General features: G+C 37.0%; 2 protein-coding genes across 6 annotated transcripts; one reads left to right on the top strand and one right to left on the bottom strand.

Annotated features, from left to right (window-relative positions):
• The first annotated feature begins 14,336 nt into the window (after window positions 1-14,336).
• LOC121798060 lies at window positions 14,337-19,971 on the top strand. Its single transcript, XM_042196886.1, has 4 exons — window positions 14,337-14,868; window positions 16,067-16,302; window positions 16,468-17,278; window positions 17,460-19,971. Exons 2-4 carry the CDS (start codon window positions 16,069-16,071, stop codon window positions 19,655-19,657), a joined length of 3,243 nt encoding a protein of 1,080 aa, XP_042052820.1. The 5' UTR covers window positions 14,337-14,868; window positions 16,067-16,068; the 3' UTR covers window positions 19,658-19,971.
• Window positions 19,972-23,430: 3,459 nt separating this feature from the next.
• LOC121801360 (clp protease adapter protein ClpF, chloroplastic-like) lies at window positions 23,431-26,650 on the bottom strand. 5 transcript variants are annotated; one of them, XM_042200838.1, is made up of 9 exons: window positions 26,548-26,650; window positions 25,598-26,053; window positions 25,455-25,514; window positions 25,188-25,282; window positions 24,897-25,069; window positions 24,434-24,546; window positions 24,184-24,229; window positions 23,949-23,989; window positions 23,431-23,855 (listed from the first exon to the last, which is right to left on the bottom strand). In XM_042200838.1, exons 2-9 carry the CDS (start codon window positions 25,931-25,933, stop codon window positions 23,700-23,702), a joined length of 1,020 nt encoding a protein of 339 aa, XP_042056772.1. In that variant the 5' UTR covers window positions 25,934-26,053; window positions 26,548-26,650; the 3' UTR covers window positions 23,431-23,699. The 5 variants fall into 5 exon arrangements, 4 of the variants coding, with proteins under 4 accessions (XP_042056772.1, XP_042056774.1, XP_042056770.1 ...); XM_042200840.1 differs by having other exon boundaries at window positions 25,598-26,042; window positions 26,548-26,646; XM_042200836.1 differs by having other exon boundaries at window positions 26,513-26,644.
• Between the last annotated feature and the right edge of the window lie 160 nt (window positions 26,651-26,810).

The raw sequence follows: 26,810 nt of genomic DNA, 5'->3' as shown, positions 1-26,810 counted from the left end.
TTTCGTACATTAAAGGATAATTTGGATATATTACTGTTACATCATTTATATGAATTAATACATTAACTTAATGTATACATTAATGTGTTATTAATGTAAACATTAATGTGTTTTAATGTATATTTCCCTTCTACGTAACGTAGATTATAATTTATTGAATGAGTGGCGAAAGTTATATCCATTCCCTAATGGTTTAGCAATCCATGAGGCTAGGGTGTAGTACCGACTCAGTAACACAATGTTTACTAGGGTAATCTTGTGGATACTATACCCTAGCCCTATGGATAAGTTAACCCTAGGGGACGGAATCTAACTTCCTCCGGTTAGTGAACATTATGTTAATATGATGGTACTACATCCTAGCCTCATGAACTATTAAACCCTTGGTGAATGATGTTAACTTTTGATCCTAAGGAAATTAATACGATGCTACATTACTGGATAAGTGATGTACAATATACCCATGATAATGTATGGTAATGTACATTATCATGGGTATATCGTATATTATCGTCCGACTCATGCTTTTTGGATGGAAGCTATGCTATATAGCATCTACAAATTCACAAAAGCATGAGTGGATAGTAATGTACCATATACCCATGATAATGTACGGTAATGTACATTATCATGGGTATATCGTACATTATCGTCTGACTCATGCTTTTGTGGATGGAAGCTATACTATATAGCATCTACAAATTCACAAAAGCATGAATCGGATAGTAATGTACGATATACCTATGATAATGTATACATTATTCAGTCACTTGCGTACATCATTGTGTGAAACTCGTACATTAAAATACCATTTTCATACATTAACATCATGTACTAATATAACATGATGTACAAATATAACTACATCATGTACTAATATAACATGATGTACAAATATAACTACATCATGTAGCGAAGTCATATACAATTGTGCTTTACCATTTTTACCCTTTTCGATTATTTTATTAATTTTTAAATTCCAAGTGACTTCCATATCAACCATCAGATCACACCTAATCAATGAATGAAATTAGTTTTCCTTTTTAACAGTTTTTTACACGTTAATCTGAATATATCCATATATTTTGATAAGTAAGTAATAAAAGACATTTTAATGGTGATCGATCAATTCTTTATGTTTAGCACTTAAACCATTTTTTGTACATAATTAAGAAAAAATGTTATAATACTTTACTTTTAATTTAAGTCATTATTCACAACATTGCACTATAAATATCAAATTAATAAATTTACACTGAAACTTAATGCATTAAAAATAGATTTTTTTGTGTTATACAATAAGCACATACATATTTATGATCCAACATACTCACAATCTTTAGGGTATATATATATATATAGAGGTGCGTTATAATGTTAACTTTTGTCAAATTACTAACTTGCTAGCTCATCAACGTAGTGTATTAAAAATGTCAAGACGATCACGTTAAAATGTCAACACATATTTGTGTTAACATTTTAATAAACTATGTTGGCATGTAAATATTAATGTCAACACAATATATTAAAATATCAACTTAAGTTTATGTTGACATTTCGGTATCATCATATTGACATTTTTAATACACTCGTTGATGAGTTAGCAAGTTAGCAATTTAAGAAAAGTTAGCTACGGATCACACCCCTATATATAGGGATGTATTCAAGTTCAACATGTAAATATTGTCCAAACATTCAACCGAATCTCAGCCCCACGATTTTATCATCTAACGGTTAGATTAATGACACGTGTCATTTAATAATATAAATTTTCATTCTAATAATGTACACCGACTAATAATGTAGATTTTCATTCTAATAATGTACACCGACTAATAATGCAACATTATAGTCTAATAATGTAGCTCGGCTATTTTGATCACAACCATCAAATTCAAGGATCCAAGGGTTGTGATCTGTTTGAAACTTAACGCTAAATAGCTGTGAGGACCCTAATACACCTATATATATGTGGGGGGCGCACTATGTGGGGGGACCCTAACATAGTGCTTTGAGAATGTCAACACAATGTTTTGAGAATGTTAACACATTGCTTATATTGACATTCTACATGTGTTATATTGATATATTTTGTATACTATGTTTTTTTTTTTTTTATTTTCCTTCATATTTTGTATACTATGTTGACATTGTTGTTGTACGAAAAAAATTAAAATTTTTGATTTTTTTTCAAATTTTGACATCGGAACATATGCAAGTGAGATCTCGTTAGAATCCTTATAAAATTATCTTTAATTTGATATATGTTGTGCGAAAACATAATTTAAATCGAGAAAATTATATGCGTTTTAAAGTAATGAGATATTTTTCAAAAGTTAACTATAACTAATTTATTGTAAATTGACCTTAATACCCTTATGGATGTTTTTTGTTGATCGTATTGACATTGTGAGACTAATGATCTAGGCCCTTGATTTGAATATCCAATGTCTATTATTTAATTATAGTTAGCAATTAAGTTAGAAATATAACACTCCTATATATATATATATATATATATATATATATGGAAGTGATCAATGTCGAACCAATTTTAAAGACCGAACTAGAGACCAAATCTCATCCATCCATTAATCACATCTAATGGTTATTAACAATTACACATTATCTTATTTTTTTTATTTAATTAAATTGACACAAGGGTAGATTTGGAAGACAAAAAATGATGCAGTTACGTGAATACACTTCTTCCTCCATTCCCAAATCCAATCCACTTCTCTCTCTCTCTACGTTTCTCTCTCACCGGTCCCTGGCTGGCCGGCTCCAACTACCTACCGTGCGGCCTCCCCCAACCCACTGCATTGGAGTTGAGGAAGAAGCACCACACAGCGGAGTGGATCTCCGATCTGGTGGAGATGGAGAAGCTCTCCGACTACACGTGGAACGAGGCATACACAGCAAATCGTCGATGTGATCTGCCGATATTTTCTCTTGTTAATATCTATTTTCTTATCTCAATCTTCCTCAAATCGTGTTGCAATCATCATCTAATCGTGATTCATCTCTGAATAAAAAGCTGGAGATATCTACACAACGAAGCCGGACTTGAAGAATTCCGATTACTTCGTGAGATCAGAATTCCGATTACTTCTTAAGCTTACCTTCAGAATCTCATGGAGAATTCCGATGTTGATGGATATTTTTTTGAGTTTTTCATGCATGTAGTATAAACAGATGTATGATGAAGTAACAGTTTGGCTTGATGAAGTAATCCGCAGGTCAAATGAAGTAACGTGAACTTTATTGTGTTAAGATTTATGTAGTCAACGACAAGTTCTCGAAGAACTGGACTGTGTCATACTCCACATCTTTTGATTCATATGCATGTAGTTGTAAGATGTTTGGGAGGATTGGGCTTGTATGCAGTTACATCTTTTGGGTCTTGAGAAACAAAAAAATGAAATTAATCCCTAATGAGTTACATGGAGGACGTTGGTTGAAGTCTAAATTTTTCAAGGCTGTGCATTGTGGGTTTGATGATGATATTGAAGCTAGTTGTTTTATTACTTCATTCGGATATTTCTGTTATTCATTCCCTTACTTCTGTACTTCAGACCTGTAGTTTCTTACTTCATTTACATTTTGAATTTGAATTTGTTAAAACTTTTTGCAAGCTTAAAGAGAACAGACTGAAGTGTTTTTATAATGACTTAATTTTTCTTTATTATAATGTTTTTCTTAGTCTTACTTTGATATATTTTCCATTTGTCATTCACTTATCAATAATCAATAGATCTCAAAAATGAACTAAGATCTCTGAAATGAACTAAATATGGTACCCAATGCAGTATTACAGGCTAATACTGAACAACATTTAAAGAGGAAAATCCGATGTTGAGGCTGGTTGTTCTATTTAGTTCAAGTAGTTATGTTCCAAATTTACTTCATTCGGATAATTATGTTCTTCATTCCCTTACTTCTGTACTTCAATCATGTAGTGTCTTACTTCATTTACATTTTGAATTTGAATTTGTTTAGACTTTTTGCAAGCTTAAAGAGAATAGACAAAATATATAGTAGGAGTAGATTATTAATCTTACTTTATATTTTCCATTTCTCAATAGATCTTTGAAATGAACTAAGATTTCTGAAATGAACTAAATCTGTTACCCAATGCAGTATTATAGACTAATAATGAACAACATTAGAAAGTGTGGTACTTTATTTCAAAATGGCTCATAACAGATGTATATCGAATACAAAACTTGATCTACTAAAATCATCATTTCTTCTTTATATAAGCTGCAATCATTTTCTCAACATCAATTTCAATGTGTTTGCTTTCCTCTTCGTAATACGCCGCTGTAACATTTTTGTTGTTAAAGCTCTCGTGGCTGTTTTGGGCTAACATCAGCGCCGAACAATATTTGGCCCTCAAGCTCTGCAGCACCCTCGAACTTGATTTCTTCAAGCCACAGTTCCAGCAACCTTCACGCTCACCCTTGTACGTTTCCATATGTGGCATCAGAAATACTCCACAGTCTTCAACGTTATCAACTGTCCTCCATGACATATTCAATCTCTGCATTTTGGAGTTGGACACGATCTTACAATATGCGTGGAGACCATTCTTGGCGAGGAAGTGACAAAAGTATGATCTCTGTATGTACAAAACAAATACATGCCATTTATAGTTGTGTGTATTCATATGTATGTGCTATAAAATTCAATCATAAGAGAAGAATACGAATCAATGTTTCTGGAATGTGACAATAATTTATTGTGAGGTCATTGTCATCCCCGTTTGCAGAATTGTCTATTACAACAATAGCGTTTCTCTTGAAGCAAAAACAAACAGCATAATAATGTTGATTTGCACATATGGGGAAGAACACCTATTGAATGAAGTAACAAGCAACATGAATGAAGCAATAAAGTATAAGAATGAAGTACTATGAACAATCTGAAAATTGAAGTAACAGGAAACATGATTGAAGTAATATAGTGTACGAATGAAGTAACATGCAACATGAATGAAGTAATAAAGTGTACGAATGAAGTACTATGAACAATCTGAAAAATGAAGTAATAAGAAACATGATGAAGACATAAATCAGACTTGAGGTAATACTAATGATGTTGCGAATTAGCCACCAGCAAACGATTATATTTCACCCCTAATTGAACTTGTTACCCACTGATTGATGAACTAATTACTCAAAAATCAGAAACCAAAGTAAGAAAGTATGAAGTAAAGTAGAATTTTGAAAAATATAAAACTTCAATACAGTGTATTCCATGAGGCATAACGTTTTGCCGGAACACAATCGGCGTCCATCTGAAATAGTAAATCGAAGCAATTTTAGCCATAGACTTCAAAATAGGAAGTTCAGAAAAACAATATAATATAAACCTTCACCTTCCATTGATGAATTTCTGGTGTCAACTATTTCAAATCGCGTGGAGATGTGGACGTCGGCTGATAGAGAGATAGAGATGCTGAGATCGACGGATATAGATGTTGAATTCGTGGTTAATCAACAACTATCGATCGACGACTTTCGTGTGTCAACCATTTTGAATCTGTGGTTAATCGACTTGAATCAACTTGAGATGTCGTCGATTGTAGAACAGGAAGTTGTGGAGTCGTCGATTTTGATAGAGAATCAGCGTTTGAGCGTCGATTTGCAGTAGAAGTGAGAGTTGATTTGGAGAAGAAGATGAGCGTCGCTTTGAAGAAGAAGATTCTCCGCTTTGTGGAAGAAAATTCATCGATTTGTAGAAGAATTCTTTGATTTGGAGAAGTATTCTTCGATTTGGAGAAGAAGAGAACGAGAGATGAGAAAGAAGATGAGCGGCGTGAATGAGGAGAAGCAGCATGGATTTTTTTTAGCCCAGATGTAATTTGACTGAAATACCCCTGATTTGAAGTATATTGCTTACATAATGAAGTAGCGAAATTCATGAGACATGGTTTAATCTCATCCATTCAAATCTAGATCTAAGGGCCCTAATTTGGTCTCTAGTTCGGTCTTTAAGAGTGGAAATGTGAATAATAGGACTCTATATATATATATATATATATATATATATATATAGGCATTTGATCAAAACAAAAATGGTCTTAAACCAAGGATTGCAGACGGTTTTATGTCCATTGGATTAGACAATCTAATCTTTAGATTAGATTAATTAACAGCCAGATTTTAATGGGAACATATTATTATTTTAATTATTTATAATCTAAAAAGGTTAATTAAGTAAATTGTAGTATGTCGTTAGTTATAGTATTTCCTATAATTTTGCTCTGTCATCTCTCCACTAACTGCTCTTTATCGTAGTTTATTAGCCCATAATTTCTTCTCCTTCAATCTTTCGTCGAATTTGCATACCCTATTCCAATTAATGTAGTTCTGCTTAGTTTGGTCATACTAAGCATTTAATACGTCATATGATTATAATATAATCATTTAAATGAACACTTCAGGGTCAAAATATGCGCTAATCGAAGTCATAATAACATATACATAAGTTTGGTCATAATAAGCATTTAATTCGTCTTACGCTTATAATATAAATATTTAATTGATCACTGTTGGGTCATAATACTTCTACAACCGAAGTCATAATAACATATAGCTAAGTTTGGTCATAACAAGCATTTAATTAGTAATACGTTTATAATATACATAATTTAACCATTAAATACATACCAACTATACGCTAATCAACGTTATAATAACGTATAGATATGTTTGGTCATAATAAGTATTTAATACGTCATATGTTTATAATATAAATATTTATATGCACAATTCAGGGTCAAAATATGCGCTAATCTAAGTCATAATAACATATAGATAAGTTTGGTCATAATAAGCATTTAATTCGTCTTACGCGTATAATATAAATATTTAAATGATCACCGTTGGGTCATAATATGCGCCAACCGAAGTCATAATAACATAGGTGAAGTATCTGACGAATCTTCGCTCGAACAAAGAGTGGTTGGAGTTTTTAATTGTTGTGCCTATTCAGAATTTCCAGAAGAGTTGTGTGATTTAGTGATTAGGATTTTTTGGGGTGAGGTAGATATGTTGGGGGAGAGACGAATTGAATAGGCGGGAACCGAACAATCAGGCTACTGGCGTGTGGAGTAATGCTCCCATGATTTCCGCGAAGAAAAAACGGAACGTTTGTGTTTATTTTTTTGGTGCCCATTTTACCCTTTTATGCCTCAATTCATTCTTATTATGACCTAACAATATGGTTGTCAAGACTAAATCGTGGCCGCCCATAATCAGATCCTACGTTTCAGATTTGGTCTGTATTTTTGTACTTAAGGGCGTTTTTTGATAGATGAATACCCTATATATATATATATATATATATATATAAATTGTGTAAAAACATTTAATGTGTATATAATAATAATTGCAGTTAAGTGGCTAATAAAAGTAACGGAAATATCAACCTACCTGCAGACTGCACCAACCTTTTGTAAAAGATTTAAATGAACATAAATCTAGTTATCGTTCATACAATTCAAACAAAAAAATTGAAACCAAATTAATAAAGAGCAATTTCAAGTGAAGAGATAAATGAAAAGGCAAAGCAAAATAATTACTACTACTTATATTTATATTTTCTTAAATTTTGTAATAGTAGAATAAAATAAGAGAAAATAATAATTCCAATATGCTCCATGGCCGAACTTGATAAGTTCTTAATCCACTATCTATATCTGATTATATTGTGAATGTAGCACTTTGGAATTTACCATATGTAGAAAACAGACGAACAAAGAATAATAAATTTAATACTACTAAAATTTAGTTTTCCAAGTATATGACTTTACACACTCATCTAACGCACAAATGAATTTAATAAAAACAGCTTGTAAAATAAATTCGTCACATCTTGCAACAGAAGAGAACTTATTAGGCTGACGGCACTGTGCAATTAACTTTTAGCAAAACTTTGTCCAGACTAAAGATAGAATTCAATTTAGCAGTTCAAATAATTAAATGCCACATCTGCATATATTAATATGTATTATTGGAAAATGAATTTTCTCCCTTATTTTGTGGTTAAAAACATTAAATGCTATTGGCTTTAGGTCTATACTAAAAAGTTCTGTGATTCAATTTCAAATTCACCGTTCGACGATTCCTCACCCCCACCCTTAAGTAAGAAAAATAAAATGATGATATGAATATCATAATATGAATTAGTATGATAATTACTCTCAATGAAAGAACCAATTGATATACCTTTGATGGTCAATCGATGGAATTCAAAGAGCACACGAAAGATAGAAGATGATAAAACCCTAGTTGAGGTGCTAGGGGGCGATTTCCACCAGAATCGAGAATGAGAATAATTTGTTTATTATTTCTCAATAATTCGAAATAATGTATAATTCTATTATATAGAATTCTAAACCCTAAATCATATCTTGCTAATCAAGGAAGATAAATAAATAAAAAGCCTACAAAAGATATGGAAAATAAATAAAGATAACTAACTAAAATAAAAGATACTCTTGATCAAATAAATTCATGAAAGATATATTGGAGATGATCTTCGGCGATATTTTCTGAATCGAGGACCCTATCACCGTCCCTGAGAGTTTGTCTCATTTCTCCATTTCCGTCCGCCACACAAAATTTGTCTCATTTCACTTTTTACCTTTTTGGTAGTGGACCTCATATTCCTTTAACTCATTCATACTCACATTTTATTATAAAACTAATATATAAAAGTAGGACTCACATTCCACTAACTTTTTCAACTCATTTTTCATTATATTTCTTAAAATATGTGTTGGGTCAAAATGAGACAATATTTGGGGGGACAGAGGGAGTAATTGTGAGTAATTGTTTATTTGATGCTGTATTAAATCCATTTTATTTGTAGGTATATGGTAGGATTCTTTAGAATTCTTTCTGCAATAACTAAGAAATCATGCTTTTTGTATAATATAAATAATTTTTTCATTATAATGTTTTTAGCGATACCATAAATCACAAAAAATATTAACATTAGATTGAAATCTAATCTTCGAAATCATGCGTTTTGTATAATATTAATGATTCTTTCATTATAATGTTATTAGTGAAATCATAAATCACAAAAAATATTAACACCAGATTGAAATCTAATATTTGAGTGGGGAGTCTTGTGTAAGACAATAATCTCACGATGAGACAGGTTAAGACCTGGACTTATTCATATCCAAATATTCAACAATTGTATAAAGCCAATAATGAAATAGCAAGTTGATTTTGAATCTAGCTATTGACACTCTCATCATTAATAAAACATCTCGTATAAATATATATTCTTATATAACCTGTCTTAAGATTAACAAATAATATTAATGCAAGCTTTTGTTGAAATTTATTGATTGATTTAAATTCGGTCTGTATTTGTTTAAATAAAATAAAATAAAATAATTATTTTTACTATATAAGGAATTTAAAAATAATAATTGTAAGATTAAAATATATATATGTGCACATGCATGGATCCACCAACATGTCCTAGTTCAATACTCACCAAAATATAGGAGTACAAAATAAATAAATAAAAATGATATGGAAAGTAAATGATAATTCCCATTTGATGCGTTAGGGAATACAAAGTTGGTCGATGAGGGGGGCCCAATTATGGATTTCATTGATCCACATTTTGAGATTGGCTGACATGGACCAGCTTCATTTACTTCTTTCTTTTTGTATCAAAAATATTGCAAGTATGCAATTCTTATACTCCCTTTGTAATCCTTTTGCAACTTAGTTTGTAACTTGTATACTAATTAACCTCATCAAGGCCAAACTATTCCATCAAAAAACCGTAAAAAGCTGAAATTAATAGGAAATGAATGTGACTTAATAATGGTAATTAAAAAATAGTAGTATCGTAGGTCAAATCCCAAATTAAGATGACCTCACCACGTGTAAGTGCGACATCCAATCATATTAATACATGTTTTTAGTCATTTTTTATTCCTGAAAGATTGAATCAGCAGCCAATCAGATGTGACCAGGAGTGGGCGATCCCATTATCGTAATTAAACGCCAAACGCGGTGGCAAATAGTCCACATCAGAATCCCCTCAACCTTAAAAAGTTACAGAAAATAAAGAAAGACTAAAAAGGAATCAGCAAACCCTAACCCACAAGTGTCAGCTCGTGGGGCCCACCCCCCCCCCCCCGCGATACGATTAGCCAATGAGAAAATGCTAAACTAAAAATGGCTAATTAGGATCATAGAATATTTGCTAATTACTTACTAATCTCAAGAATCAAGATTGACAACTAGCTAGCTGCGAGAGATGGCAAGTTGCTTTTGTTTGCTAAAGTCGGCAGATGCATCATATTTATATGTATATCGTAATAATAGAGAATTAATACCCTTTATTATTTATATTCTTTTTGTTTAATACTCCTATTATATGAGTTGTGTAGTAATGAAGACATAATTTTGATTCCTACATAAAATGAGCACTAAAAATAATAGGGAAGTATAGAACTGATTTTTGATTGGTTTTTAAGCCAGCCAACAAATGCTCACAATCCACACACCACAAAATCAGATCGGACTTTAGAGCATCCACAACCGTGCTCTTACCAGCGGCACGGTTGTGGGCCCGGGCGGTACTATTCATGCCTGCTCTCTGGCAAGAGCACAACACCCACAACTGTGCTCTTCCGCAAGGACGAGCACAATTAATATAAAATTCAATTACACAAAAACATTTTCATAATACTAAAATTCATTAAAAAAACCACAATAAAAATAACAAATTACAAATAAAATAAAAAAACATAATTAAACTCCTAAAAATTAAAAATTACATAATTATTGGCTAATATAACCCGAGGAAGACTACGCATCCGGCGGCACCAACCCCAATTGTTTTTGGAGACCCAATATCATGGACTCGTGCGTTTGAAGTTGCGTGGGGGTCATAGTTGACCTATCGGCCATATTGAGTTGGGCCAAAAGGGCCCACAACGAGTTGTTCGGGGGTGGAGGTGGAACATAGGGTGCGGGTTCGGGAGCAGGGGCAGATGGAGTCGCGGCGCGACGTCGTTCGGCCGCCGCCTTCTTCCTACCTTGCGGTCGGCGTCGGGAACCGCTTGGTTGGGCATCGGGGCTACCCAAGTTAGCTTCGGCGAGTTGGCTAGCCACTTCTTCGCCGGCGTCGGATAGGGATGCCGACCGTGAGCGTTTGGAGGAGCCGCTAGAGGAGGATGTTATGCCTCCCTTATACTTCGGGTGCGTCCGCGTCTCCTGCCAAACGTTAAGATATTTGAACGACTTACCGTTCATGGATTGGTAGGTGCTCAGCGAGGCGGTGATGATGTCGACCTCGCTTCGGCCGCTCCCGGCATTCCGGGGCTCCTGGATGAAATAGCCGTTGAACTTGCCAATTTCTTCGTTGGCTCGGCCGATGCAGTTGCGCACCATACTCTCGTTGCGCTCGATCGTTCCCGGCGGCCGGTGTGCATTGTACCGGCTAGAGACGCGCCACCAAAAGTGATCGCCGGATTGGTTCGTTCCAACCACCGCATCTTCGGAGATTTCCAAGTACGCCTTGAACAATCTTTCCATCTCCGCCGGTGAGTACGGTGTGCGGACACCGTCGCGAGATGGAGGATTCGGCATTTGGGAAGGGGCGCGAGGCCTAGGCTCCGGTGTCCACCCGTAGCGCCCATCGGAGGCACCTTGATCGTCGATTGGGTATGGCCGGTAGCCACTCGGAACGCCCGAATCTTGGGTGAGAGGAGGGGCCGAATATTCCGTTTCCGGACTATGAAACGGTTGCGAACCGAACCATTCAGGGTTCCAACCGTGAGAGCCGCTTGGGTTGTCGTCGTTACCGGACATAGTGGTGTTGTAGGGTGTGAGAGGAAGATGAAAATGGATATGAGAGATTGATGATGAGAATTGTGTAGTGAAAGTGTGAATTTTTTGGAGTGAAATTGGGGGTATTTATAGATGAAAGTGTGTATTTTTGGGGTAAAAAAATAAAAAAAAAATTAAAAAGTGGGGAAAAACGGTTATAAACGGATATAATTTTTTGGGGAAGTGAAAATTTTTTTTTTATTTTTTATCGATTTTTTTAATAAAAATCCGATTTTTTTTAAAAAAAAAATAAAAAATGTTTGAAACCAACGGCTATGCCGTTGGCGAATCAGAGACCGCCACGTGTGCGTCCGCTGGCACGGACGTGCTCGATACATCGAGCAGCGCCGTGCCAGCGGCGCGGTTGCAGCGGTGGCGGTCCTTCGCCTTGCCGCTGGCACGGACGGCGGTGGCGCCAACCGCCACCGCTGCGGATGCTCTTAACTATTGATGGTCCAACCACCTGCTCATTTTGTAAAATCTTCAATTTCATGAATTTATAGAAAATGCAAAATTTCTATATTTTAAAATAGAAGATTAAAATTTTAAAAATTATACTACTAAAATTGGAAAATACACAATCGAAAGTTCTACTAAAATTTTATCGATGACCCTTTCTATCGAATCCATTAATATTCAATGATGTCCAAAATTCTATTGATGGCTACTTCATCGAGGGGAATAATTATGTCTTCATTTTTTAATTTTATTTTACTAAATCAATATAGAGATTGTGAAATTTATCATAATTAGCTATAAATCGTGGAATTAATAAATGATAAAATACACAAAATAGGAAAACAATAAAGAAAATAAAATACAAAAATCATAACAAAGTAAAAATGTACGGTCTAGACCACAACTCATGCCACATATTGTTCTTCTACTTTTACCCTTTGTATTTATAATTTTCAATTTATTAATATTACTACTCTATAAAGAAATAAATGATATGGTATATATCTAATATGTTTGTTTGTTGTTTAAGCATCATCCATTAAAGAATACTATTGACATTTTTATTTTTACATTTTTTTAAAAGTCAAAGCTTGATTTATTCGTTTTCTCTATAATTTCAAATAAATAACCAAAACGACAAATTGAGCTTTGATTTTTATGAAAATTGTAAAATTATAAATGTCAATAATATTTTTTAATGTATTAAAATCAAACTAAATGTATTAAACAAAATAAAAAAATGTTAATTGTGTCGTAAACAAGTGTGGTGCTTACTGATGATCCGTGTCTAAAGTATGTAGCATATTTTTGCTCTTACTTTATGATACTCCCTGTTTGAAATTGTTTGTAACAATGTAAGCATTTAATCTTATTATATTCAAAACTAGTCTTTTACATTTATTAAATCGATTCGATTGGTAAACTATGAATCGATGACTTCGACATACGCACTATCCTGTTTTTAGCCTTCTACATTTATTAAATTGATTCGATTGGTAGACGATGATTTCAACATGCGTGGTCCTGATTTCAAAATTAGTCTCTTACAGTTATTAAATCGATTCGCTTGATAAACCGTGAATGAGCTGTCGTATTTTCAAAATTAGTCTTCTACATTTATTAAATTGATTCGATTGGTAAATCATGAACCGATGACTTCGATAGCTGCTTAACTATCCTATTTTCAAAATTAGTACTCCATTCGTCCTATAAGAATATACACTTTTGGTTGGGTACGAGTTTTAATGTACAATTAACCTAAATAGTTTCCAAAATTAGAACGTGCATACTTTTTTGAGATGTACTAAAAAGAAAAGAGTGCATATTCTTGTGGGACGATGAGAGTAAACCATGAACCAACGACTTCGACATGCGCTTAACTGTCCTATTTTCAAAATTAATCTTGTACATTTATTAAATCGTTTGGATTGGTAAACCATGAACCGACGACTTCGGTAGATGCTTAGTTGTCCTATTTCAAAATTAATATTCCACATTTATTAAATTGATTCGATAGGTGATGAACTAATGACTTCAATACGCACTTAGCTGTCATATTTTTAAAACATTGATATGGACGTATTAAATCGAGAATTAGTAAAATTATATGTAGTGTTTGCATAAACTACTCCATTCGTCCAATTATTGATCATCTTTAAAACAAAACTCTCCCCGTTCCGGCTAAAATATCATACTATTTCTTAGTTGATACGAAAATTTTTGAGTTGTTAACTAATGTGTTTAATTTTAAAGAGAAAAGATAGCATGAGCGATAAATGGATTGAGTGAAAACGAAAATGAAATATTTTGATTGGAAAATTATTTAATTATTTTCAAAATTAAATATATATTATTTTAATAACAACAAACTAAAAAAGAAAAATCTGTGATCTTAAATATGAAAAATATGAAAATAGTGAGTTTAATATATCTATGGGGAAAGTGGAGTGAATCTAGAACTGCCCATTATTTTTCATTTCCTCAAAACCCAAGAAACACTTTAAAACACTGTATAATAGCTGAAACAAATCATGAGAGAGAGAGAGAGGCGGAGATTTGAGAGAGTTTTTTGTTATAGAGGAAAAAGCAGAGAATAAAAAGAGACTGGATGTTGACAAATTTCGTGTCACTGTTCTTAGTGTGAAGATTTATTATCTGGGATCTCTCTTCACTTTCTCTAAATTAATAATACTACTTCTCCCCTCCCCTATACTGCTTTGTTTATATCAACAGTTAATTCTTTCTTTTTTTTGTATTTTCATTAATAAAAACTCCCCCTCTCTCTCTAAAAGTGCTGCCTTTTCTCTTCCTAGAGAGAGAGAGCGAGAGGGCGTGGTCCAGCAGATCGAAATCTCCAATTCTTAGTTGAGTTTGATGAGGATCTGTGCATCTTCAATGGAGTTATCATAAACACTCAATTAATTGCTGCCTTGTGTCATTTGACAATTATTAGTGAGAAAAGTCCTCAGAATTCACATGAATTCAATCCATGGGGGATTCATGAGAGCTGCTTGCTTCAAGATGTGGGTCTGAGGTAATTAATTTTTGTTTATTTTGTTATTATTTTTTAAGATTTACTTAGTTTTGACTATGACGCAGAAGAAAATGGATTATATTTATTCGTCGTCTTCCATTCAATTCTACCTTATAATTAGTCTTTTTGATTAATTGAGCCATAATTATATTCCAATATATGCGTTTTCAGTTTCATAAATTTATTGGTTGGGAATTGGGGTGATTGAATTTAAGCATTTTTCTCGGTGCTTCGTATATTTCCTCATATTTGGGGACTATTTCAGTTTGATGTGTGATCATCGATAGAGATGTAAGATTTGCTTACTAAATTATATTTTCTTAATATTCTATGTTTAGTTGCATTTCAAGATTCCTTAATCGGAGTGTGCTACATTTATGTGAGTTTATTATTTTAAGAAAACCTATACCGTGATTGCTTAAATCTGCATTTATAATATTTCTTCTCCTTGGCCAAGTTTGTTGAGTTTAGGTTTTGAAAAGATTCTCTGTTATTATCCTGTCAAATAGTGAGAGTTGAGTTTGAGTTTTGAGCTCAGGACACTTGCAAGTCCCATTGAGTTTGCTATTCTAGTTCGATTTTTTTTTTCGTGTTCGTGTTTTGTGTCACTAGCTGTCTTGTTTGAGTTTTCGTGAAATCCTTGCACCCAACCATTGCTGCTCTGCTGCCTTATTATTAAAAAAAAATTAACTTAGGACCTGGAGTTTGGGCAAGCTTGTGACACACTTTTATTGAAATTCTTTGGAGATAATATATTTAACTGAATTTCCATTGCTGCGGTCTGAAATGTTGTTCTTATCTGTTATTTATGCCGACTAGCTTTAATGCGATATATGTATAAGTGTTCAATTTGTTCTCAGTGAGAAGGAGCAGTTGATGCTAAGATAATAAGATTGTTTCAGATTGGAGAAATGGCTAACACCAGTTTGTTGTGCATTGTGCTGATTTTAGATACACATGTTTTTATAACATTTTTATTTTGGCACCGGTTCCAGCTTCTAGCCCTAGAAAACCGGTGCATGAATTCTGACTTTCCGATTAGTAATTTATTTAGAATTCTACATTTTCTTGCAACTATTGGTGAACCCTGGAGTTGGTGCTGCCTAATCTAAACAAAAGGGAGAATGTGGGGAGAGAGTTTATAGAATTTTAGGTTATGCTTCGAATTTCCTAATACTGATTTATATATCTTCTTTAGGAATGGGAACAAAAGTAGATAGCAAGAGCTATTTTCCGGGATATTACTCCATGAGAGATCTTAATGAGGATTCTAGCAGTAGTAGCTGGCCCATTTGTTACGGAGATAATGCTATCTCAAACGGGCAATATTACAATGGCTTCATGCCTAGGACAGCAATGGATGGTTATCCTGGGTATGGCAAGGATGCATTGAAGCAGACAATGCTTGAACACGAGGCTGTTTTTAAGAATCAGGTGCTTTGATTTCATTTTAAGTGACCCTAATTTTAAGACACATATTTTTCCTTTTGCTTATTTGTAAGTTTTTGAGTTAAATCTGGTGAGCATAATCTCTTGTATGAAATTCAGTTATTGCATCAGCATCCTGACCTCTCGAATTTTTTACCTGCTGACATCAAGGTTTCTGAACTCCACCGTGTTTACCGGATCCAGAGAGATATGATGGAAGAATACAGAAGGAAAGAACTACGTAGAATCCGACCATCAATAGAACCATTGTCATCATCAAGTCTCGGAGGGCCTCAAGTGCCATTAGAAGAAGCTCGGAAATGGCACATAACAGGCTTTCCTATGTTGAATTCTAATTATGATAGAACATCTATCTCGGGAGTTGAAATCACTAATTCTCCTATGAGTTGTACGAAAGGGAACACCAATATGCAACCTGGTCAGTTCCCATTCCAGAATGGGTCTTCTTCTGTAAAAGACTCTGAACTGATAGATTCAAGACCAATGAAGGTGAGGAAGAAGTTGTTCGATCTTGAACTACCAGCAGATGAAAACATTGGTACTGATGAAGGCAAAGAGTCACCGGATTGCAAAGGCTCGGATGTATCAAGTTATGCTCCTAACGGAAATCTAAAAAGTGGACCTGAAACTCAGAAGTTATCTCCCGTCGGGCATATTGGAGCAACAACTGAATGTAGGATTGTTGCCTCAGCTTCTGGTTCTTGTTTGAGGAACCCTATTATGTTGGCTGATCTGAACGAACCCATTGATGTTGAAGAGGCAACTGCTCCTTCGACGAATATCTTTGGTCATGGTTCTATCAACCGACATACTAATGGTGTGAATCAGCATGCCATGTCGAGTGCAGGTTATTTAGGTGCAAATGCCAAAACAGTAAATTACCGGGAAGCTCTTTTGACCAATTCGTCTGTTGAGAGTAAAGCTAATGAGAGAGGGCCTCTCTCCCACATCTATGAAGCAGGTAAGCACTTGGTGAAGATCTATATTTTATGGTGTTCTTGAAATCTTCCTTATCTTAGTTGCCCAATCCCTCCTCTTTGAATATCCATACAATCTGATTATCTGCTAAAATTAATTTATTTCTGTCCATTAACTATTTTTATCATATAAGTTACAAAGTTCTTCATTTCTCAATCTTTCAGGGTCCAGCAGAAGTAACTTCGATTCAGTAACTCCCAGTCTTCAGCAAGATAAGTCTCATCCAGTGCAATGCATGCTCAATCCACACGATCATACTCCTGGAATGTATCTAACTCGACATAGCCGAGAAGATTCTTGGAGGGAGGGAGTCCACCATCATCTAGAATCTTCTGATAGAAGTCGTGATCAGTCCAATAATAGATTAATGGGACCCCATATGGCTTCTCACACCCCTGGTTCAGACCCATTCTTTAGTTCGTCTTATTATTCTGGCACCTGGGCTCATGCCGTCCCATCCTGGGCGAAACCTGCTAAAAGCTTTACTCAGATAATAACAGCGGCAGATTCACGTCTGAACCCAGCTGCAGCAATGGATCGAGGGGTGCAGATTTCAGGAGAGCCCGTCTCATCCTGGGCGAAGCCTGCTAAATGCTTTACTCAGATGATGACTGCGATGGATTCATCTCTGACCCCAGCTGCAGCAATGGATCGAGGGCTGCAGATTTCAGCAGAGTGGCAGAAACATTGTGGAGGAAATCGGCGCTTGGGTGATGACTTCATGTTGAACCCTGGTTTGGGAGGTGAACTGTCGACATGGAATGGGTTTTATCACGGATCTGCCTCAGGGTCGAAAGAAATGAAAGCTCACATGCCCTCATTGGGCTTTGATTACCGTAACTGCAGTAGGGGCACAAATGTAGCATCTGACCGCATGACTAGTCATGGATTTGGGCATTTTCCAGGAGGATCCTCATTTGCAGATTCAAAACCTGCACTAGATATTAACTTGAACGAGGTGGTTTCGAAGAGCTCGTATAATGAGGTAATGGTCCTGCCAGATGTTGCTACAGTTGATGATAAAGGTAAGCCTGAGGGCCACCGATCTTCATTGCCCTGGCTTAATAACAAGCCAGCCCGTGCTAATGATGCTGCAAATTCTAGAAGCTACGTCCAAGATTTTTCCAGTCAATTGTCTTGTAAGGCCGAAACAGTTAGAGATCTCAATGAGCCATTCACCCCAATAATTGAGTTGGATTCAAGTGAGATGAAGACAGCCAGGAACCAGAATGTTAAGAAAATTCTGGGGTTCCCCATTTTTGAAGCAGGTGATATGAAAAGTGAGCCCTTTTCTCATGTTTCCAACTCGGCAAGTTTTAGTTGCCCTCGTGATGGAAACAGTGCCGTTGAAGAAAGGAAGAATAGAGTAATAGATATAAACCTAGAGTGTGAACCTGAAGAAGAGGCTGTGGAGAAAGAAAAGCAGACAAAATGTGGCGTTGTCAGAGACTTCATCGATTTGAACTCGTGTATAACCGACTGTGAAGATGCTTTAACACCTTCGTACGAAAGCAAGACTGTCAAAGGTAAGGTGATTCTTGATATAGATTTGGAATCTCCTGTTCTTCCGGAGAAAGAGTCCAGCGAGGATGCTGCGGGTGCAACAGTATCCTTACTGGTGGAGAATAAAACCGATTCATCACAGGACGAAGCTCTTAGAACTGCAGCTGAAGCAATCGTTGCCATGTCATCATCCTGTCCGAAAATCCATCTAGAGGAGAGTGCCGGTATTGATATTCTGGAAGCTTCCTTGGCAGAATCGTTCATGTTGTTTGTCAATGCTGTTTCCTCGTGTCCAGATGAAAGCACGTCCACAGATAAGGATGGCTCGCCAAAGGACTTATCTGAGGAGATGGATGATTTCGAGGCAATGACATTGCAGATACCAGAGACAAGGGAGGAGGATTACATGCCAACGCCCTTCGTCCCTGAGCTACAGAAGAACGAAGAGGCGGGGGGCAATACAGTAACGAGGCCCCGAAGGGGTCAGGCGAGGAGAGGGAGGCAGCGGAGGGACTTTCAAAGGGACATCCTTCCCGGTCTGACATCTCTGTCGCGCCATGAGGTGACTGAGGATATCCAGACATTCGGGGGTATGATGAGAGCTACGGGGCATCACTGGGTTTCGGGTCTGGCCAGAAGAAATGGCACCAGAAATGGGGGTAGACGGGGCAGGAGACGAGCTGTGGTAGAGACGGACCCTGCTGCGGATCCAACTCCAACTCCACTGATACAGCAACTCAACAGCATAGAAGCTGGTTTGGAGGACAGAAGCCTAACAGGGTGGGGGAAGACGCCGAGGCGCCCCAGACGACAGAGATGTCCTGCAGCAGGTAACCCCACTGCAGTGGTGTTAACTTAATAATTGAGAGAGAGAGAGAGAGAGAGAGAGAGAGAGAGAGAGAGAGAGAGAGAGAGAGAGAAAGAGTGTCATTCCTTTGTTGATCATACAAAAGAACACATGAGATGAGGGATCTTGTTTCATCACTTTATGTGAGAGAGAGAGAGAGAGAACTGTGTTGCGGTCTTGGTAATTTGTCTTGTAAATGTCATTGCATCTCCTCATAATTTGTGTTTTGGTGATTTGTGTCGTTGAGTTACTCCAACTATAGAAATAATCTTGCTTGATTTTATATACACGGATTTGTTCGAATTAATACAAGTAATCTTCTTTTATAGAATGCAGCACCCTTTGCCTTTTTAAACTCTTCCATGTTCAAAGAATTGAACATTTTGCATGTTGCATTTTGCCCGTTTCAGCTTATTTTGAATTATTTCCGTTCACTAATTTTTAGAATTTGTGTTTAAGTTGGTATAATGTGAATCGAATTGAGTATGAATTTTTACATATAATTGTGGATTAAGTAATTAGTGTAAGCGATTGCTTTATCCTCACTTGCTGCACAATAATCATTATTTAAAATTGAATAAATAGCTAAATATATAGCTCAATGCGAATGAAATTGTTGGAGATGTACACTTAAGCACGAGCTAAGATAGTACTACTATTTTCGATGATTAGAAGATCATTTTTCTTCTAATTAAATTAGAATATGTTAAGCCCCAACTTAATTTGGTAAAATGCAAATCTTCAAGAATTTCGAAAAAATAAGAATGAAAAAGAAAATAATTTTAAGTCTAATTCTTGACACGGACTCGCGAAAGTGGAAAATCTCAAAATTCATATGTTATCAACTCAAGTATAGCTACTAGTACTATATTGCAGTAAAAAAAGGTTAATCTTTATTTATGAGATTTTCTATCTTAAAAAGGTAATTAAATTAGTTTAGTGATATTTATTTCTATTCAACATAGATCAATATTTTTTTTGGCAAACTGCCTCTAAATCATGAACTTTCACAAAAGTTTGTTTTTTTCGTGAACTTTAAATGTTACGTTAAAAGTCATGAATTTTACTTCCGTGTGCCGATTTCCCGAGTCGGGTATTCCGGTTAAGAGCATCCGCAATAGCAGACGTCGGGGCGGACGTTCGCTATTGCGTAAAAAACGACGGACGTCCGAATTTTTGATTTTTGATTTTTTTAAACTCTATATATACGGCTCGTTGCAAACTCTATATATGCGATTTTTTTAAAACTCTAACGCATGTATTATCGTCGAAAATGAAGGCATAACATTTACTTTGTTTGAATCATTTTTTGGTTTGGGATGATTTTTTTTTAACTATGTATTTTTTTAATTTTAAATATGTATGTTTTTTTAAAAAAATAAAATGGTTCCATTTTTTCCGTATTCGTGTCGAAATTTTATTTCAGTAAAATTGCATATTTGTGAATTTTGATTATTGTGGATGTCCGTCGGGATGTCCTTGGGGATATCCGCTATTGTGGAGTGGGACGTCCTTATGACGTGGCAGTGTTGTGGGATGTCCTTATGACGTGGCAAGGGGTGTTTTGGGATGTCCACTGGGACATCCGTCCCTATTGTGGATGCTCTAAGAGCATCAACAATAGCGGACGTTGGGGCGGACGTCCGCTATTGCATCAAATGAGGCGGACGCGGACGTCCCGACGGACGAGAGGTGGTCTGTCGGTTTCAGCAGACGTTCGTCCCGACGTCCGCCCCGACGTCCGCTATTGTAGCGTGACGACGGACGTCCCATTTTTCTGATTTTTTTAAAACTCTATATATACGGTTCGTTGTACTTCGTTTCATTCGCACCACTTGTATTGACGAGTTTCTATCTCTCTACTTTCATTTCTTTTGAAGATAAATGGAGCACGACAGTGATTCTCCCGCCACAAGCGAGTCACAAACGCAGAAGTTCCTCGTTGGAGGTGGGGGAAACGCCGGCGGAACTGCAGGGATGCCCGGAATGGCGGCGATGATGCCCCAAATGCCGGCGATGATGGGCGGGTACTATAATATGTACCATTGGGCGGGTGGGATGGTGCCCCAAATGCCAGGAGTGAGTAGAGAGATGGTGCCCCATATGCAGGGGGTGAGTGGAGGGATGGTGATACCCGAGATGGTGCAGGGGGTAGTAGAGTGGGGGTCTCCCAATCACTTGGGGACAACGTGTATCGCACCTACATGGATTTATTGTGTAGTGACAGTACTTAACTGGAGACTCAATTCACCGGCAATGAGACATTCTCTTTGGAGGAGCTGGGGTTATCTCCGGTCAGGGAGTCTCCCACTGAGATACCACCTGCGGCAGAGGGACGTGACAAGGGCAAGGGCAGGGGCACTAGTCAGTCCTCGCGTGTCCTCATCGACGAGGGTGGGGCGGGGGACGAGGGAGAGGAGGAGGAGGCCGGCGAGGGAAAGAGGACCGTCTGGAGCGAGGCGGAGTGCGTTGCGCTGGCAAAGGCCTGGACGAGTATAGTCGAGGATCCCTCCAGACTATCAACAGGATGTGGTGGCGCATTAGCCAGAACTACATCAAATTCAGCCGGCTAGTTGAGAAGCCTCACGGTGGAGAGCAATGCCGGAAACAGTGTGAGCGGCTGATGAGAAGCGCCAGCGGATCCCACGAGGTCCAATCGGCAGCTCCAGCTCCAGGTCCTACCGAGGACAGTGCCGAACTCACCCACCTCGCCCACATGCATACAATCATGTTTTGCTAGAGACCATAGAAAAGAACACCGTACTCCACTACTCTATGCACAGCCGCCACAAACAAACAAAAATTGAGCACAGCCGTCAATATCAACATGGCGGGAGATGTAAAAAACAAATGCAAAAGTGCTTTCGCATTTCAAATTCGCGTATTCAGCTTCCCACGATTAAGAAATCGAGTCCCTCCTTTCAATTTCAGCAAACCCTTGAAGAGCAATTTAGTCGGTCGTTGCGGTTTATACGTGGGCAAGGCAGGTGTTCGATGAAATTCCTAATCCGGATGTAAAGTGAATATAAGATGGCATTTTAGGAACAATTGGTTTACGCAGAGGAGATTCTTTGTTGTTGATAACATTGCGTTCTCGATCGTGTAGTGAGCCGAGGGATTCCGGTGAAGGGAGGAAGCTGCAATGTTACATAGTTCAAACGGGGAAACCGGATAGCTTTGTGTTGACTGGGCTTGTTGATAGGTATACAAACTGCTTTTAGAGTTTTTGAGAGGATTTCGGAGAGGAATGTGGTGTGTTGGACATCCATGGTTGTGGGATATGTGCATGATAATTGATTAAGAGAGGGGTTACTGCTGTTGAACCGAATAAGGGATTGCTTGGTCGAAGGAAATGCTTACACTTTTGGGATTATAGTGACAGCATGTGCAAAATTAGGGGCTTTGCATCAAGGGTGCATCGAAATGGGATTAAAAAAGGGATCTTGGTAACTTCCTACTAGTTTACTTCTCTTCTTGGTATGTATGTAAAATGTGGGGGCCGTCGAGGATGCTCGTATGATCTTTGATGAAGTTCATGTTATTGATGTTTTTTCATGGAAAGCAATGATCACGGGTATGCCCCTGCTGAGGAAGTTCACTGACAAGAAATGAGGAGACATTCGTCCATATTCAGTTACCTTATCAAAGCATGCTCTCAGCTTGCTTCAGACTTGATCCGGTAACCGTCGTGGCAGTCCTATCCGCTTCTGCTAGTTTAGGAAGCATCCGATTTGGCTCTTGCATACATGCGCATGCCTACTTTCATCTGTTCTGCAAGTTGAAGATATGATAATTGGTTTTGGATTTCATCTGTTCTGCAAGTTGAAGCAAGTGACAAGTATACTTGTGACATACAAATGATACTACTGAATTACAAAGCTCGCAGAAAGCAAACAAGTGATAGTGATACTACTACTGACACGCCAAATCAAGCAATTTCCAATACATGTATAAGAGATGTTATTCGTGATGAGATCCTGCACAACAAGACATGGATATGATAATTCCATCTTCTCCTACTAAAAACGCATCCGATCCTTTGCCAACAAAACGTCTATGCATCCTTCCCGGAGTCCTCGTCCTGTGGATCGTAGGGGAGCTGATGCCGCGGCTGGTTGTATTTCTCCCGCAGCTGTTTAATCGGGATAAAATCCCCACCACCATCCATTCCATAGAATAAGAATGAAGCATAAGGGTGTTCAAACCTATCCTGGCATGGGCAAACACCATCCTACTTGTTAAGGAAGCAGAATAACTTACGATAACCTCGGCAGTTTGCAACAAATATGGGCTTAAAACTAACCGTGTCTTGTTGATCCGGCACCATTAAGTTCTCCTCGGAAACTGCAAGAGAATCATGTTTGCAAATCAGTCTGGGAAAAGCAGAGGTGTAAGAAGGAACATGATGATGGAGCAACATGAAGTTGAGCACAATATTGGTCTATCTATTGACGAAGAAGAGAGAGGGATCTATGTCAAGGATTTAAGTATAGATAGAACTAACAGACTAACTCCAGGCTGCTGCTAATAATGTTTACCGTATGCCACTAAGAGGTTGGGGTCTTCTTGCATGTCAACCAACACCTGCAGAGAACAAGAGGTCAAGTGACACCAGTGAGATTCCCAATGTTATTATTTGAGTAAAGCTAAAGCCACAAATTTCATTTGGAAAATTTGAAAAGATTCATGAACTGAATGTCAAAGTTATGATCATATTAGCCCTACCATAGAGGCAAGATCGGTTTCTCTCTCTTTCTTGTTTAGTTGGTTGGGATCTGAGGGTGTTACCTGATAGAAGGGTTGATCGGGGCCACGAGTCAACTTGTCAATATTTGCACCCTCAATCCACGACTTCGATTCACAGCATACTGGATCCATGCCACAGATAACAGCCCGATATCCTATAATACCAAACTAAACTTTTATAAGACTATAAGTACTTTAATACATTATGCAGACTCGGGATCCATGTGCGAAATAGTTGAAACAAAATTCATCTCTTCCCTACGAATTTCACAGTATGTGTCAAGAAAGACTGATTTTCTATGAAACAACTATACGATCATAAATATATTTGACTAGCCATCTTCATATCAGAATAACAACCCACATCTTATGTTTTAGTCCTCACTTAAGTCTTGTTTGTGGACGATTTCAAGACAAGAGTATATAAAAAATTGGACTATATTTAGCACAACTACTTATGTTTAAGAGGACGATATAAATAGTGCAATATGAGGTAATGGATTACCAAATATTTTATGCTTTACTTTTTGGCCCAAACGGAGAGCATATTTTGCACTTTCATATGCTTGGGCTTTTACAGATGCAGCCAAAGACTTCGCTTCGAGTTTGGAAATTTCATCTCTCAACTCAGCAGCCTGATGATAGTTCTCATTCTCAACTGCATTCTGCAAGTCTGCACTGCAAGCAGAATAGTAGTCCGTGTCAGCTGTAAGTCGATTCTCAGGATATGGAAAATGTCAGGCAATCTGAGTCATCTATAATTTGGGAGAAAAAGCTCAGAGAATAGGAGCCTTACCGTAGTCTCAATATGCTTATAGCCATATCTTGAGCTTCACTCTTGGATGCTGATCCTCTTCTGCTTTCTCGGAGCTTGATAACCTCTGTTTCAACCTTCAATAAATAAATTATTTAAGCATTGTTAGATTTTCACAACAAATTCCAAATGCAACAATACCGAGAGAATATAATGAGACTAAGATCCCAAACAGCTGATCCTTTTTTAAATGAAAGAAGTACTTTACACAATGATCAGATCTTGACAAGATAAACTACTGATCCAAACCTCAGTCAACTTGTTCCTCAGTTGCTGGGCTACTTCATACTGCTCCAAGTTCAAAGCATACTGCAAAACAATCGCAGATATAAGCCAACTAACTTATGTTCAAGAAATCCAACACTTGCCAACAAGATTATAGCACCTCAAACCTGTACACGGGTGGCCAAATCGAGCTCAAAGAAAAACATCAGAATATCCTCATTGGCTCTCTCACTATGCTCACAGCTCGCATCCAATTCTGATCCCTTATCATTTCCTCTAAATAGCCATCCAGCTTGAACCCTCAAACCACTACGTCTGGACAGCTTAAGTGGCCCAGCAAAGGAGGCCCCTCTTCCACCATATGCACAATGACACAACCTCGGAGCCCCAACAACTGAATACAGCTCCCTGACTTGGGTAGAACTTCTCCTTGACCAATCACTTGATCCACACAAAACACCGCATCTAGAGGTTACCAAAGTGTTTATCGAATTTTGCACCATTTTTAGACAAGAATAAACCTCCCAAAACTTTTCACCACTTTTGAATATGGACAAAGCAAGGCCTCAGCTGCTCAGCGTGTCAAAATTCAAACCATCGTTTCCGATCTTCCTGAAAGCAACCTACCATTCGAGCCGTTCACCGCAAAGTCACAAAATCAAGCAGAAGAGTTCACATAGAAGACAACAAGTACTGCAACCATACGAGTTTCTACATATACTAATCACTCAGAAATCCTCTCCAACACAGAGAGAGGAAACAGCATCTTAGCCGCGGATGAATTTCAACCATCATTAATGGAATCTCAATCAAGAAAACTAAAGAATCAATTACTCCAAACACCCCACTCAATCGTATCAAATTTATTATTGATAATTCATTTGTGACTTAAAAATAAGCTACTGTTCGCCCGAAATGATAATAAAACATAAATGGGCAGAAGAGTAAAAGAAAAAAACCTATATCACACCATCACAGATGAAATTGCTTCCAGAAACCATGCAAAAGAAGGCGTCATTCACGAATTGCAGCAACTCAATATAAAGCAGATTTTTAATAAGAACAAGATTAATCGGCAATACTTTATGGTTCTACTTCCAATTGCTGAAAATGGCACCTCGAGTGTGTGAAGAATGTGTTTTTTCTGATGTTGGTTGCCGTGTGATTCGTATCTCCGTCCACTCTTCTCCAGCGTCACACAGGTTACTGGGCTGGGCTCATTCTTTAATGAGAAAAGAAAAAAAGGAAATATCCCAAATAAATAAATATTTAAAATAATAACTTTTCGGTCATCAAGTACTCGAATATTACTCTCTCAAATATATGTACTACATTTCTTATTCCGCCAATAATTTTATACAGTGGAGTATTATTTAAGGT

This window comes from Salvia splendens, chromosome 4 (assembly GCF_004379255.2).
Source record: "Salvia splendens isolate huo1 chromosome 4, SspV2, whole genome shotgun sequence".
NCBI classification, from domain to species: domain Eukaryota; kingdom Viridiplantae; phylum Streptophyta; class Magnoliopsida; order Lamiales; family Lamiaceae; genus Salvia; species Salvia splendens.
The sequence above is the reverse complement of the archived record's forward strand: the minus strand, read 5'-3'. Positions and strand labels throughout refer to the sequence as shown.